The sequence below is a fragment of the Anoplophora glabripennis genome, unplaced genomic scaffold (assembly GCF_000390285.2).
Source record: "Anoplophora glabripennis isolate ALB-LARVAE unplaced genomic scaffold, Agla_2.0 scaffold194, whole genome shotgun sequence".
Classification (NCBI taxonomy): Eukaryota; Metazoa; Arthropoda; class Insecta; order Coleoptera; family Cerambycidae; genus Anoplophora; species Anoplophora glabripennis.
The window spans coordinates 179143-191900 of NW_019416622.1; the positions used below are offsets into that span (position 1 = coordinate 179143).

Genomic DNA, 12758 nt, shown 5'->3' on the forward strand with positions numbered 1-12758 from the left:
TCTTTCCAAGAACTTTTAAAACCTGCTTTAAAAAATTTGATTTGATTGAATATTCACAAAGTTATTCTAATTGTTTATAAGTACAAAAATTCGACCAATGTTTAAACAAGCGCCAGAGCTCTCCTAATTGACGGATTCGAATTTTTCAAAAAAAGTTTGAAAGCTTGAGAGCCCTTCTATATGTGATTAAATTTTCAAGTATCTAAGGGCCTTGGTTTTTGCTGTGCAAAATTTTGAAAATTTGCAATTTTTTTTTCAAAATCTGGATTGCAAAATTATTATGCAAAATCTATCGAACCGATTTTGATGAAATTTGGTGTGATAATTCTACATAACATGAAGTTTTTTTGAGCCAAGTATAAAGGTCCTATACCCAATTTAAATACCCCAAAAAAATTCCCTAAAAAGTATTGTTTTTTAACCCCATTTTTGCGATTTTTTCGATTTTTACCATAATAATCATGATTCATTCGATTTGTAACTAGTCATGTTTTGTAAAAAATTTAATTACAAACATTTTTTTCCTCTTCCATTTTCGCCTAAAATCAACTCTTGAAAAGATACATAATTAAATAGGAAGAAAAATATGACATTTTTCCAATTTTTTTAACATATTGTGCCGCCAAAAGTTAAGCCCACGTTTTTTTTATGCGCATAGAAAAATTTTCATTTCAAGTGATATTTGAAAGCCAAAAAGCCAAAAATCTCCATGGATATACGATTCACCCAAATATGGCTTTTTGAAACAGATACCGTCTGGACTAAAAGACAGAAACTGAATATCAGTATTTATGATTTTATTTCTATATTTTTTTATACACATTCAGGAAATTGTAGCTAGTAAAATTTTAAATCAATTTGGTAAACATACCGTGGATTAAAGTTAATATATTGATATGTTACACATTAATTCGTCTAGGCATTTATGGTGAGGTCAAATTCTGTTGAGGCATGTTACGATGAAGTGCCTGCCGCCAGGGTTGGAGGATAATGTGTTTCAACAGATAACGTCCTATACATGCTCGATAGGGGAAAGATCTGGCGATGTTGATGGCTGGAGCAAAGGATTCATTGATTGTAGCATGCTCAAGGTAGTTCAGTGTTAATCTTGCTACATATAGACGTGCATTATATTATTAAAAAATTGGATTTGTCGTCTTAATGATGAAAAGGTATTCCAGAACATCTCGTAGACAGACATAAGTAAGTATTCCTAATGAAAACTACAGGAGATTTTCTGCTACAAGCAGCACCATAACATTCCTTTCCATAACAAAAAAAAGTACGTCTTCTCACAGGAAAATGAGTGCATATACACCTAAACAAGCGGGATTCGATGACAAGTAGACAGTAGGTGTCTTTTTTAACATTTAATTAGTATCTTACTACGGCCACTAAAATCTTTAGATCTTTGTGCTATTGAACATGTGTAGGGCATAGTCCTTTTAAAATGAATAACGTATTTGTGGAGTTTTTAAAAATTCATAACATAAATATGGCGCAAGGTCACAGGATAATCTAATGTGTTACTAATATTATTACTACTTTAATAATCGAAAATATTCAGATTATAAAGTATGAAAGTAAAGTATAGATTTAGAAAATAAAAGAAACTTTGAGTGGCAGATTTATAAATATTAGTAAACCAAAAAATTTGAGAATTTATTAAGAAAATAAATATCTGCGTATGTTCTGGATATTATCAAATATGTACTAAGACTGTTTTTATCTCACTCATTTAAAACGGTTTTTTTCTAGATTTCTTTTCACACTCTACATTTCCAATATGCTCAAAGATTTCTTTTGTAAGTTAGAGATTCTTCACACTTTAATTGATTTTTAATTAATTTTCATTTTTTTAAATAAATTACAAAAAATGTGTTTTGTTTTTGAGTCGTTATATCTCAGTAAGCTTTTTGCTATAATAACTATAAATAATCGAAAGCTTTAATTATTAAAAAATTATAATTTGAAAACATTGATATTGAGGACAGTACCAAGGGTAAAGCTATGATAGAAGAAGGGATATAATCTATATGTATATACCATGAGTCAGTGGCGATTTTACCATAAGAGCTGCGGAGCTGCAGAACACATAAAAGTTTATGTATTTAATCATATTAAATATCAACAAAATATTTAAAGAATCCAAATGTACTCGCGCTAAAATAAATCTAGGAGCTTATATTATTATTTATTGCGGCGCGAGCTACGCTCCTTAATATATGCAACCTCATATACCAAATCTGTGCACAGCGAACAATTAGATGCGTCCTTTGTTTTTATTGGCTAATCAGGCACGTGACCCAGTACACGAAGATATGGGTTTTTGCGGCTGCAACAGCGACAGCCACTGTTGCAGGCTGCAGTAAATGCAGTAATATTTCGTACGTGGTATGTGGTGGTTTATTTCTGCGAACGGCACGTGTGAATATTTTCGTTTAGGCGTCTACGGATATTATAGTTATTAAAATCAATAGCGTTTCGTTTTAAAAAAAACTTTATTTGGTTCTCTGCCTTATGAGATAAACTAAAAATAAAAGAATTAGGTGGGCCAACACCGCAATTAAATTTTGAAGTTAGTGGAACAAGCCGAAGTAAAAGTTATAAAAGACAATTTAACACTAATGTATACACAGAAGCAGAGTGGGTGTGCGGGTGTGATTTAAAAAATACACTGTTTTGTTTTCCGTGCTAACTTTTCGGTGGGGATAAAGCATGGACAATGCAGTGTGAAAGATTTAAGTCATTTAAGTCTTTAGGTAAAATAAACATAAGAAGTAAGTTAGATTCTGCATACCTATTGGGATAATATACGGAAACACAATGAACAGGTAACGAAAAATCGTTATGTATTATCTAAAATCATAGATTGCATAAAATTTTGCGGAGCTTTCGAATTAGCATTTCGCGGACACGACGAGACAGAAAATTCGGACAACCCTGATGTGTTTCGTGGACTCATAAATTTTAGTGCAGATCTTGACGACATATTAAAAGAACATCTAGCCACATGGGTATGACCGGGATTTTCTGTGATTGTACCGGGAATTAGCTGTATGGTCCCGGATTTCGGATTTGCACGTATAACTCCCGGAATATAATATAATGTACATATATATAAAAAAAGATAAAGAAAAAATCATAACACGCCGAGGAAAATTAAAATTCGTTGAATCGTTGGTAAATTTCACAAACGATTTTTTTTTTTAAACAATATTCAATAATTTAATAAAATATATTTAGTTTATTCCAATTTATTATACCATCAGTAGGTAATTCGTAAATGGATATTTCAAAAAGGTATCAATTTCAAAAATCATTCTTGTGAAAATCTGTATTTTTTTTATAAATTCATTGTTCCTTGAAATTCAGAAGTGCCAGGAAAACGCGTGACCTTGAAAATTTCAAAATTTTTCGCCTGCGGCGCCATTTAGAGACTCCAGGCACTTAATATCCCGGAATTCAATTAATTCAACAAATGTAACAACCCTAAGCAGAACACATTCAATCAATGTTCACGCACTGCCAATGCCATGAGAGGTATAACTATATACCATGTATAAGGGTCACACGTAATTAATGGAATGAGCATTATTAATTCCAATTTATAGAAAGTAGGAATATAGAAGATTACTTTTGGTGTAAATATCCTGTGAATCATTATGTAAAACATCAATTATCTTCATCTTTTATATAAACTTTTTCATCTAAAAACTCATCAATGGTTATTATCTCATTAAAGAATAATGAGCTCGTAAATGTCTTATGGGAAATCCTACATCGCCTTAAGGGTGAAATGTAATATCCTCGTAATATATGGATTATTCTTATACGCATGTATATCCCGGAAAATGAAAACACGAGGCAAACGAAACATGAAATCTAGTAATTTATATTTCATCCGAATTACAATTATAAGTCTCCGTATTCTCTCGTGGTAACCATAAGTAGGCGTATAATTAAACACACTGAATTTTAAAAGGCTTACCAACAAACCACGGATTCCTTGGATTATTCTCAACGTTGAGGGAGAGAAAATATTCCTTAAATCCTTTAACAGGGTTGGCTTGTGGTTGCACGGAGAGGGTTCCTTCTACCTCTGCTTCATTTCCCAGCGACACAATTGACCTGGCACTCCATCCGTCGGAGCCTATCCATGAAAATGCTCCGGTTGCATTGCATCTCCGCACTGCCTTCATTAACTCGGCCACTTCCTGGTCTGAACCGAAAATAATGCACCCTGAAACAATAAAAGTTCTATAAAGAGAAAGTTTATCTTTAGTTATTGAAATACAAGTGGATGCAAAAAGTACTCGTACTAATATTTTATTCAAAATGAACAGTCAATAATTTATTTTAAGTGAATAGTATAGTATTAGTTGAACTTCCTTGCTTCATTCATTTTAACGAAACGGCTAATCATTCAAACATTCAGTGTACCAAGTGATTTGGATCGATATATTTGTCTGAGATGAATTAAACCTAAATATAACCTTTATGTAATTATGATCAATTGAACGACATATCACTCTTTTCTTTAGAACCAACTCTAAATCTGAAGATTAAGTGCTCTGAATAGAATTTAAATTAGCTCTGTGTATTGATTCTTATCCGGTGTCACTGAAATGTGGAGTTCTGATACTTTTATGAATGAGATTTTCTAGATTTCAGGTAGCTTTATGTCTAGGCCCTTGCCTAATAATATTTAGATATTTCTGGACGACTATTGCTTTTCTATTATGGTCAGAGTCTTCTCTCTTACTAAACTTTTGGTACTACTTAGGTCTACCACATGTGCTTTATTTGGTCTATACTCCGCAACTTATATCTCTCTGTTGTTATTCTTTAAGTGACCTTAAGTTCTGTAGATGCTGTATACACAGCGGCTTTGGAGTTCTTGCAGATCTGTCTAAAACAGTCTGATCCTGGTCCTTGAGATGTAGACATTATTCATATTGTGTTTCTTTAAGAAGCGACTTATTTTATCTGCACATCCTTATATGCATACAGTAAAGACATATTGTTGCCAGATACTTCCGCCTTTTCTTGTTCTTAGTCCTGATTCCATCCATTTCCTGTGAGAGTTGTTCATAGATGATGCAATTCGTCGTCCAATTCTTCCAATTCGCAAGTAGGGCCTATTCAAGATTCTAAGCTATTAACGACACCTTTTCGAGACAGATGGTTGTAATAATGTTGACAAGATATCTATCCACGCGGATTGATTTCCCAAAATACTGCACCCTATGCTACTATCCGAATTCCTCTTAACAAATATATCTACGAACGAAGGTATAAATTTCTTCCAAGCCCATGGTCTAAGACGCCTGTACGTATTTCAATAATGCCAGGAAATATTCGTATTTTGTTATATTCAAAATGTCAGATGTTAAATGTACAGTCAACATACCTAACCTAAGACTTTGGTTTTACAGTTGCTGATACTTCTGGGATTTTTTTGCGAAGGCTTCCATGTAGACATTTGCTATAAATCAAATCAATCCTTTAATATTTTTTATAAAACTCCAGGGTTTTTTCTGACATTGTGTTTGCAATTTCCACTAGATCCTTAATTTTGTGTGACACGCAACACGCAACTGGTAGTTTACCCACCTGCAATTATCTTTTATCGGAATGGTACGTTCAGTTTGTGGACCTTTAGATGGCAATGATGGCAATTCAATTTTTTTTTACATCAATCCCTGTAGTACACCCTCCATTTTGGTGATATAATTTGTTGTGTCCAATTGCATTCATTCCAAACTATTGTTAATGTGGAAGATAGTGGTCTAATTGATTTCCTTCTGGAGGACAGTTGAGCTAGTACATCGAAATGGCTTTTTATTTGTAAAAATACCATTTGCAAAGGAAATACAAATTGAAATGGTCTGAGAACCTCATGTAATTTAAAATTAATTATAAATGTAACAAAACGTAGTCTTAAAACAAATAACCAGCAGAAACTCAGTGATTAATGTAAAAATTGAAAAAAAAATCAGAGTAGCAAAGAAGTGGCATATATGACCTTTTTCAACAAAATTAGGAGTGAAGCAAATATAATTGTTATAGCTAATAAAGAAAAAATAGAAAACGAGTCATTAAAGAACCTGTAAAATAATTCAACAAACAAATAAATTATTGTTACAGTCTAAAGATGTTATACTAAGAGAATATAAGGCTGCTTCAGATCCAGTCAAAGAAATCCATAACAAAGAAAAACTAGATAACTAGTTTCAGTGTAAACGGTAAGAGTATGTAACTTACGATATGTATCAGCAAAATGAGGAGCAGTATGATATTACGGTAGACCACTTATCTTACCCAAGATGTTCCTTTACTCGAAAGATAAGTAGACATTATCACTTGATCATATAAAACAAATACATATATTACTTTTAACTTGTATGATAAGTTGGTTCGTATTACTTTTATTACGGTTTTTGTAATAAAGAGAAATACTGCATTCACTAATTGCTGCCATAATTGTCCTTGTCTTAGCCTGTACAGTTATACTGTACAAATAATTGAAAGTACATGCGTGCAATAAGACTAAGAGTTGAAACTAATAATGAGAATAAAAAGTGAAACATATAACATCAAATTAATCAAATTTAAAATATAATCGTATTCATTAAGGAGTAAACAAAAATTATAAATCTAAAATGTCTTTAGTTTTTATGGAAGGATCTGGTTAAGTATAAATTCGTATATACAGAAAATATCTTCCTATTTGAAATTATTCTGTTTCTGCCATGATTATTTACATCCGTCCGTTGAAAATTAAGAAGGGCCAAAAATTTGCAATCATGGAGTCATGTATTGAATTTATTAAAAAATGTAGCTCTAAGAATGTCATTACAAATAGGATGTTTATGAAACATATCGATGAAAAGTGCACGAAACAAACTATTAATATAGCTGCTGTCGCAGATGCTCCTCTATTGCAGTACGTTAGTTTAATTTACCAAACGCGGATAATTACACCAGCCACGTTTGTAACAATTATGACTAATTGTGAGATGAATGTCACTAGCTTAAACGTCAACTAGGTTGAAAGTTTTCCGCGGATGAGTCTGGGTATACTCAATTAATGATAATGGACCGTAGGTTACATTAACGTCATCATCACTGCTATAGGCATTCACATACAGGTAGTAAGAATGCAGACTGCTATGGTCAAATATCAAATAATCGGAACTGCGCATTTAACAATCAATTGGAATAGTTTCGTGCTTCTGTTTGGATTTCATTTAACATTTTGGTGTAATGTGAAAGATATATTTAACAGTTCAACTCATCGAAGTTGTCATAAAAAAACTCCTTAAGATTTGTAGTTGTTACTTAGTAACCTTTAAAATAAAGCGCGTCTGTAAGAGTTTCATATGTTTCTGAATTGAATTGCTGTGTGTTAAAAGGAATTAACTCCAAAAAACCAAAATTTTGGGAAATTACAAAAAACTAAACTAGAGTTAGACTTGAATTTAGAATAAAATGTTATTGTGATAGATTGAAAGCAAATATATGTGGGATAATTTTCATATAATGTTTAATCTATTCTTTTATGTTTTTAAAATATATATTAAAAAACAGTAGTGGAGGTAGTTCCCTTTAAAACCTAACTGCTATTATTAAAAATAAACTTTAATAATTATTATTACTTTCGGAACAGGTTTATTAATGACAAAATACATTATTATTTTAACTAATTATCTAAATATTATCTTCTTCCAAATTTATAGGCCATGTAAGATGAGCTTCATAAAAAAGTTTATGCTGTTCATTTCGTTCTAAGATATATTTCAATAATTTCTTGACAGTATCGATTTTATGCTTATTTATAGGCACTTCGGGGCACTGGACGAAGTATCAAATACTAACACTGGTCTAAGCCCTGGTTGCCTCAAACGAAAAGTTACTAAGCCTCCTGCAGCTTCCAAGTTGCCATTTTGAAGATATTTAAACTCCATGAATGAGGCTCGAGCAAAATATTGTTTTTGTTGCCGCGGAACATTTTTCCCATAGGACTCTACTGACAACACGCTCTCGTGAGTTGTGTCGTAAAAGGAACTAACTCCAGGACTTAGTTCCTTTCACGACTCAGTCATATCAATCTACTGTAATTTTAAATGCACAGTTTATTGGGAGTTAGTTCTTTTCTTCACCACACGATGGGAAATATCGAAAAGTATCGTTTCACGTGTTTAACTGAATATAGCAGATTTTTGGAGTTAGTGCCTTTTAATACTCAGCAATTCAATTGTTTGGATAAAGAGTATAAGAAAAAAGTATTTAAAATTATGCATTTTAGGAATATTATAAGACTGTAACGTTTATGTTTGTAGCGGTTAGTTTTTTCAATAAGAACGGTGAATGTTTTAATACAAATAAAATGAAATCAAGGAAATACAATCCGGTGCTAATCGCATTGTTCGTTCAAGGACATCACAAAAAAATGCAGTATAGTTTTGTTCATTCCATAGTCCAGACGGTATCTGTTTCATGTTTGGGTGAATCGTATATCCACGGAGATGTTTGGCTTTTTGGCTTTCAAATATCACTAGAAATGAAAATTTTTCTATGCGCATAAAAAAAACGTGGGCTTAACTTTTGACGGCACAATATGTTAAAAAAAATCGAAAAATGTCATGTTTTTCTTCCTATTTAATTATGTATCTCTTCAAGAGTTAATTTTAGGCGAAAATGGAAGAGGAAAAAAATAAATGTATTTAAATTTTTAATAAAATGTGACTAGTTACAAATCGAATGAATCATGATTATTATTGTAAAAATCGAAAAAATCGCCAAAAATTTGGTTAAAAAACATTTTTTATGGAATTTTTTTGGGGTCTTTAAATTGGGTATAGGACCTTCATACTTGGCTGAAGAAAAGTTCATGTTATGTAGAATCATCACACCAAATTTCATCAAAATCGGTTCGATAGATTTTGCATAATAATTTTGCAATCCAGATTTAAAAAAATTACAAATTTTCAAAATTTTGCACAGCAAAAACCAAGGCTCTTAGATACTTCAAAATTTATTCACATATAAAGGGGCTCTCAAGCTTTCAAACGCTTTTCGAAAAAAATTCGAATCCGTTAATTAGGAGAGCTCTGGCGCTTGTTTAAACATTGGTCGAATTTTTCTACTATAATTTTGTAATTTTGTAATATAATGAGTTAACTTCTAAACAGTAAATAATATTTGAATCATACTTTAATCACAAAAGAAATGATGATCGCCACAGTAGCGTAGTCGGTCGAGAGTGCGGTGGCAAGCATTTCTCGGCTAGGCTTCCTACTCTGGTCCGGGTTCGATCCCCGGTGTCGGCACTGGCAATGTCGATGGATAATGGGTGTTTGTCCGCGTTTTTTCAAGTGTAGCCCCCTTCCGCACAAGCCTTTGGCTTTTGGATTTGGGGGTTGTCTCATTTCTGTGGTGTGTTTTATGTTTTTTTTAATTAATTAATTAATTAATTAATTAATTACTAATTTTCGACATATTTTGAAAATAATTGTTGTTTAAACAATTTTAGAATATTTAAATAAATTTGTTTTTGATCCTTGATAAACAGTATATAAGTTTATGCACTTACCTTTGATACAATAAAAAAATAATGTTGATAATTAAAGGAAGTTTAAAGATAAATAATTATTGGACTGTTGAAAGACCAATAATTATTAATGATAGGCATTTGAAAATACGCTCATTGGTTTTTTTAATTGCAAGTCATCGATTTAAAAGAAAAATCATCAAAATCGGACCTCTAGAAGCTGAGATATTAAAAAATTTTTAAGCGCGTCGCGGTTTTGAACTCGCCAATTGACTTTCGATCAGGCCGAAGCGGCCGCGCTCTCTGCTACCACCACCACCACCCGTACGATTTTCCTGAATTTCCCGCTTGCATAAATAACTTTAAATTTGTTTTAAAGTAGGTTGCCAATGAAGAAAAGTATTGCAAACTTAGACCTGGTAAGAACTCGGAATACCAAAGGTATGACGGTTAACTTTGATCGGCTATAACTACGTAACTAATTGACCAACCGATTTGTTTTTTTTAAAGAAGCGTCTTTCCAATGACTTTTAAAACCAGCTTTAAAAAATTTGATTTGATTGAATATTCACAAAGTTATTCTAATTGTTTATAAATACAAAAATTCTACCAATGTTTAAATGAGCGCCAGAGCTCTCCTAATTGAGGGATTCGAATTTTTCAAAAAGCGTTTGAAAGCTTGAGAGCCCTTCTATATGTGATTAGATTTTCAAATATCTAAGGGCCTTGGTTTTTGCTGTGCAAAATTTTGAAAATTTGCAATTTTTTTTTCAAAATCTGGATTGCAAAATTATTATGCAAAATCTATCGAACCGAATTTGATGAAATTTGGTGTGATGATTCTACATAACATGAACTTTTCTTCAGCCAAGTATGAAGGTCCTATACCCAACTTAAAGACCCCAAAAAAATTCCCTAAAAGATAATGTTTTTTAACCCAATTTTTGGCGATTTTTTCGATTTTTACAATAATAATCTTGATTCATTCGATTTGTAACTAGTCATATTTTGTAAAATTTAATTACAAACATTTTTTTCCTCTTCGATTTCGACTAAAACCAACTCTTGAAAAGATAAATAATTAAATAGGAAGAAAAACATAACATTTTTCGAATTTTTTTAACATATTGTGCCGCCAAAAGTTAAGTCCACGTTTTTTTTATGCGCATAGAAAAATTTTCATTCCTAGTGATATTTGAAAGCCAAAAATCCAAAAATCTCCGTGGATATACGTTTCACCCAAATCAAAACAGATACCGCCTAGTCTACTAGGACTAGGACTCTATCGAGTTTGGGAATAAGTAATGTCCGTTTTAATCAGTGATGTATTCTCTATCGTTATTTATGACCTCTCAATGTTCAACAAATTTCTCGATGCCTCTTCTGTAGAAAACATTCGGTTTTGACTAGAAAAACTCATCCAAAAAAGCTTTTAACTCACTGTCGTTGTTAAAAGAAACATCGCGTAGAGTTTGAAAGAGAAGAAGAGGTGAAAATCAGAAGGCGTACCTGAGGTTGGTGGGACAGAACTTCTCAACTCAACTTACGAATGTATATTAGCGATATGTGTTCGCGCATTGTCATGCTGCAAAAGAACACCGTTTCGTTGATTAAGTGTTTTTTTTTTCAAATAGAGGCGTGGTGTCGACGAAGTTGTTGGACATAGAGTTCTGCATTGACGGTTTGATTGTTTGGTAAGTGTTCGTAATAAGGAATCTAGATGAAGTTATGGTCTTGTCTGCGGAGTTGCTTGTTTTTTGAGACATAACTATTCTTTATATTGTTTCCGCAAGTTCACGTGTACACACCCTTTTCCATTACCAGTGACAATGCAACGAAGAAATCGTTCCTTATGACCACGTGTTGGTCGATGAAGATAGAGCAAACCAGCTGCAATTCTAGAGTGTTGATTCTTATTGTTTTCGTTCAAAACATGTGGGACCCCAACCCCGAGTATTTGAATTTTACGCAAATGTATTTCTAGAAATAAAATTGCTAACGAATTTGAATGTCTCTAAAAAGCGACTTTCATCAGAGTGTTTCATGTGGTATTGTTCAAATCAAATATTGATAAATAAATTGAATATTGACGTCAACCGGTAATAATTGTAACGGCCCTTATTAGTTTTGAAAAATAGGTACCAGTAGCTCTATCAGCGAAAATTATATCAGGTAACTACGTACGAGTTCTTTGATTGCCGGGATCAGTTTAGTTCATCAGTCGTTTAATTAATTGATTTGATTGATCCAAAAGTCTGACATTTCCGTTGACAAAATTATAATGTATCGATGACCACTAAAGGCAATCAGCAAACTCATGAGATATAGTGCTAGAAGGCTTACATTTTTGAGTTAATTCGATTGCTGTCCGCAAAAAACGTGCAATTTTTGCTTTTCTTGTGTACAAAATATATTTGGAGGATAAACAGACGCTATTGGATACATCATATACTTAAGCTGCACGCAAAGTTACAGCTTGCTGGTAATCATTTTTTTCTTTGTACGTGGGCCCGTGGACTAATAAGTTTAACGCTCAATAATAACTCATGCATTTCTCTTTATAGTTCTGTCATGATAATCCTCCAATGCGGCATTCCAAATTTGAGTATGCTTTTGCACTGCACCAATAAACAATTCTATGTCTAAATCCTCAAAATTGCCGGCCATTTCGATTTTTCCGGCGACAAAAAACCGCATGTGTGTACCGTTCTATTAACAATAATGAGAGCCGCACTTGCGTGTGCAACACCTCTGCGTTCCCGGGGAGAGTGGCGGCGAAAAATGCACGCTAGACGAACGCGCATTGCCGCAACGTCGCCGGAGGCATGTGTGCATTGCGCCATTTATTTTATAGTATCACAGACGTAACCGAGCGGCAAAAGAATGCGTGTGCTCTTAGTGTTTACGTAAAATTTGTAAAATAAGTTTGGAATAAGTAATGTTTGCCAATCTATAAATTTGTTTTGCTTTCTATAGCTAATAATGTTAAGCTAAGTAATATATACTAAATTTTTGGTATATTTATTTGTATTTATTAATAGACACGTCATTGTCCCCTCACAAAAAGAAAATTAAAGCTAAAGTAGAACTGACGATTCTAAAGCCGAATTAGCAATTTTCTACATACTACAGAAAGCGGGACAAAGAAGCAGGCGATATGCCATTTAAGGTCGCAACTGATCAGGTTTTTTAATGTTATTAT

The 12758-nt window shown here is 32.7% G+C and overlaps 1 protein-coding gene across 1 annotated transcript in view; it reads right to left on the reverse strand.

The window, feature by feature from the left end:
* Positions 1 to 12758, reverse strand: part of LOC108904924 (metabotropic glutamate receptor 4-like) — a 311527-nt gene that overhangs the window by 174265 nt on the left and 124504 nt on the right. The window contains exon 4 of the mRNA XM_018707649.2: positions 3992 to 4243. Within this exon, the coding sequence (XP_018563165.2) occupies positions 3992 to 4243 (252 nt within the window). The remainder of the gene's footprint in view (positions 1 to 3991; positions 4244 to 12758) is intronic.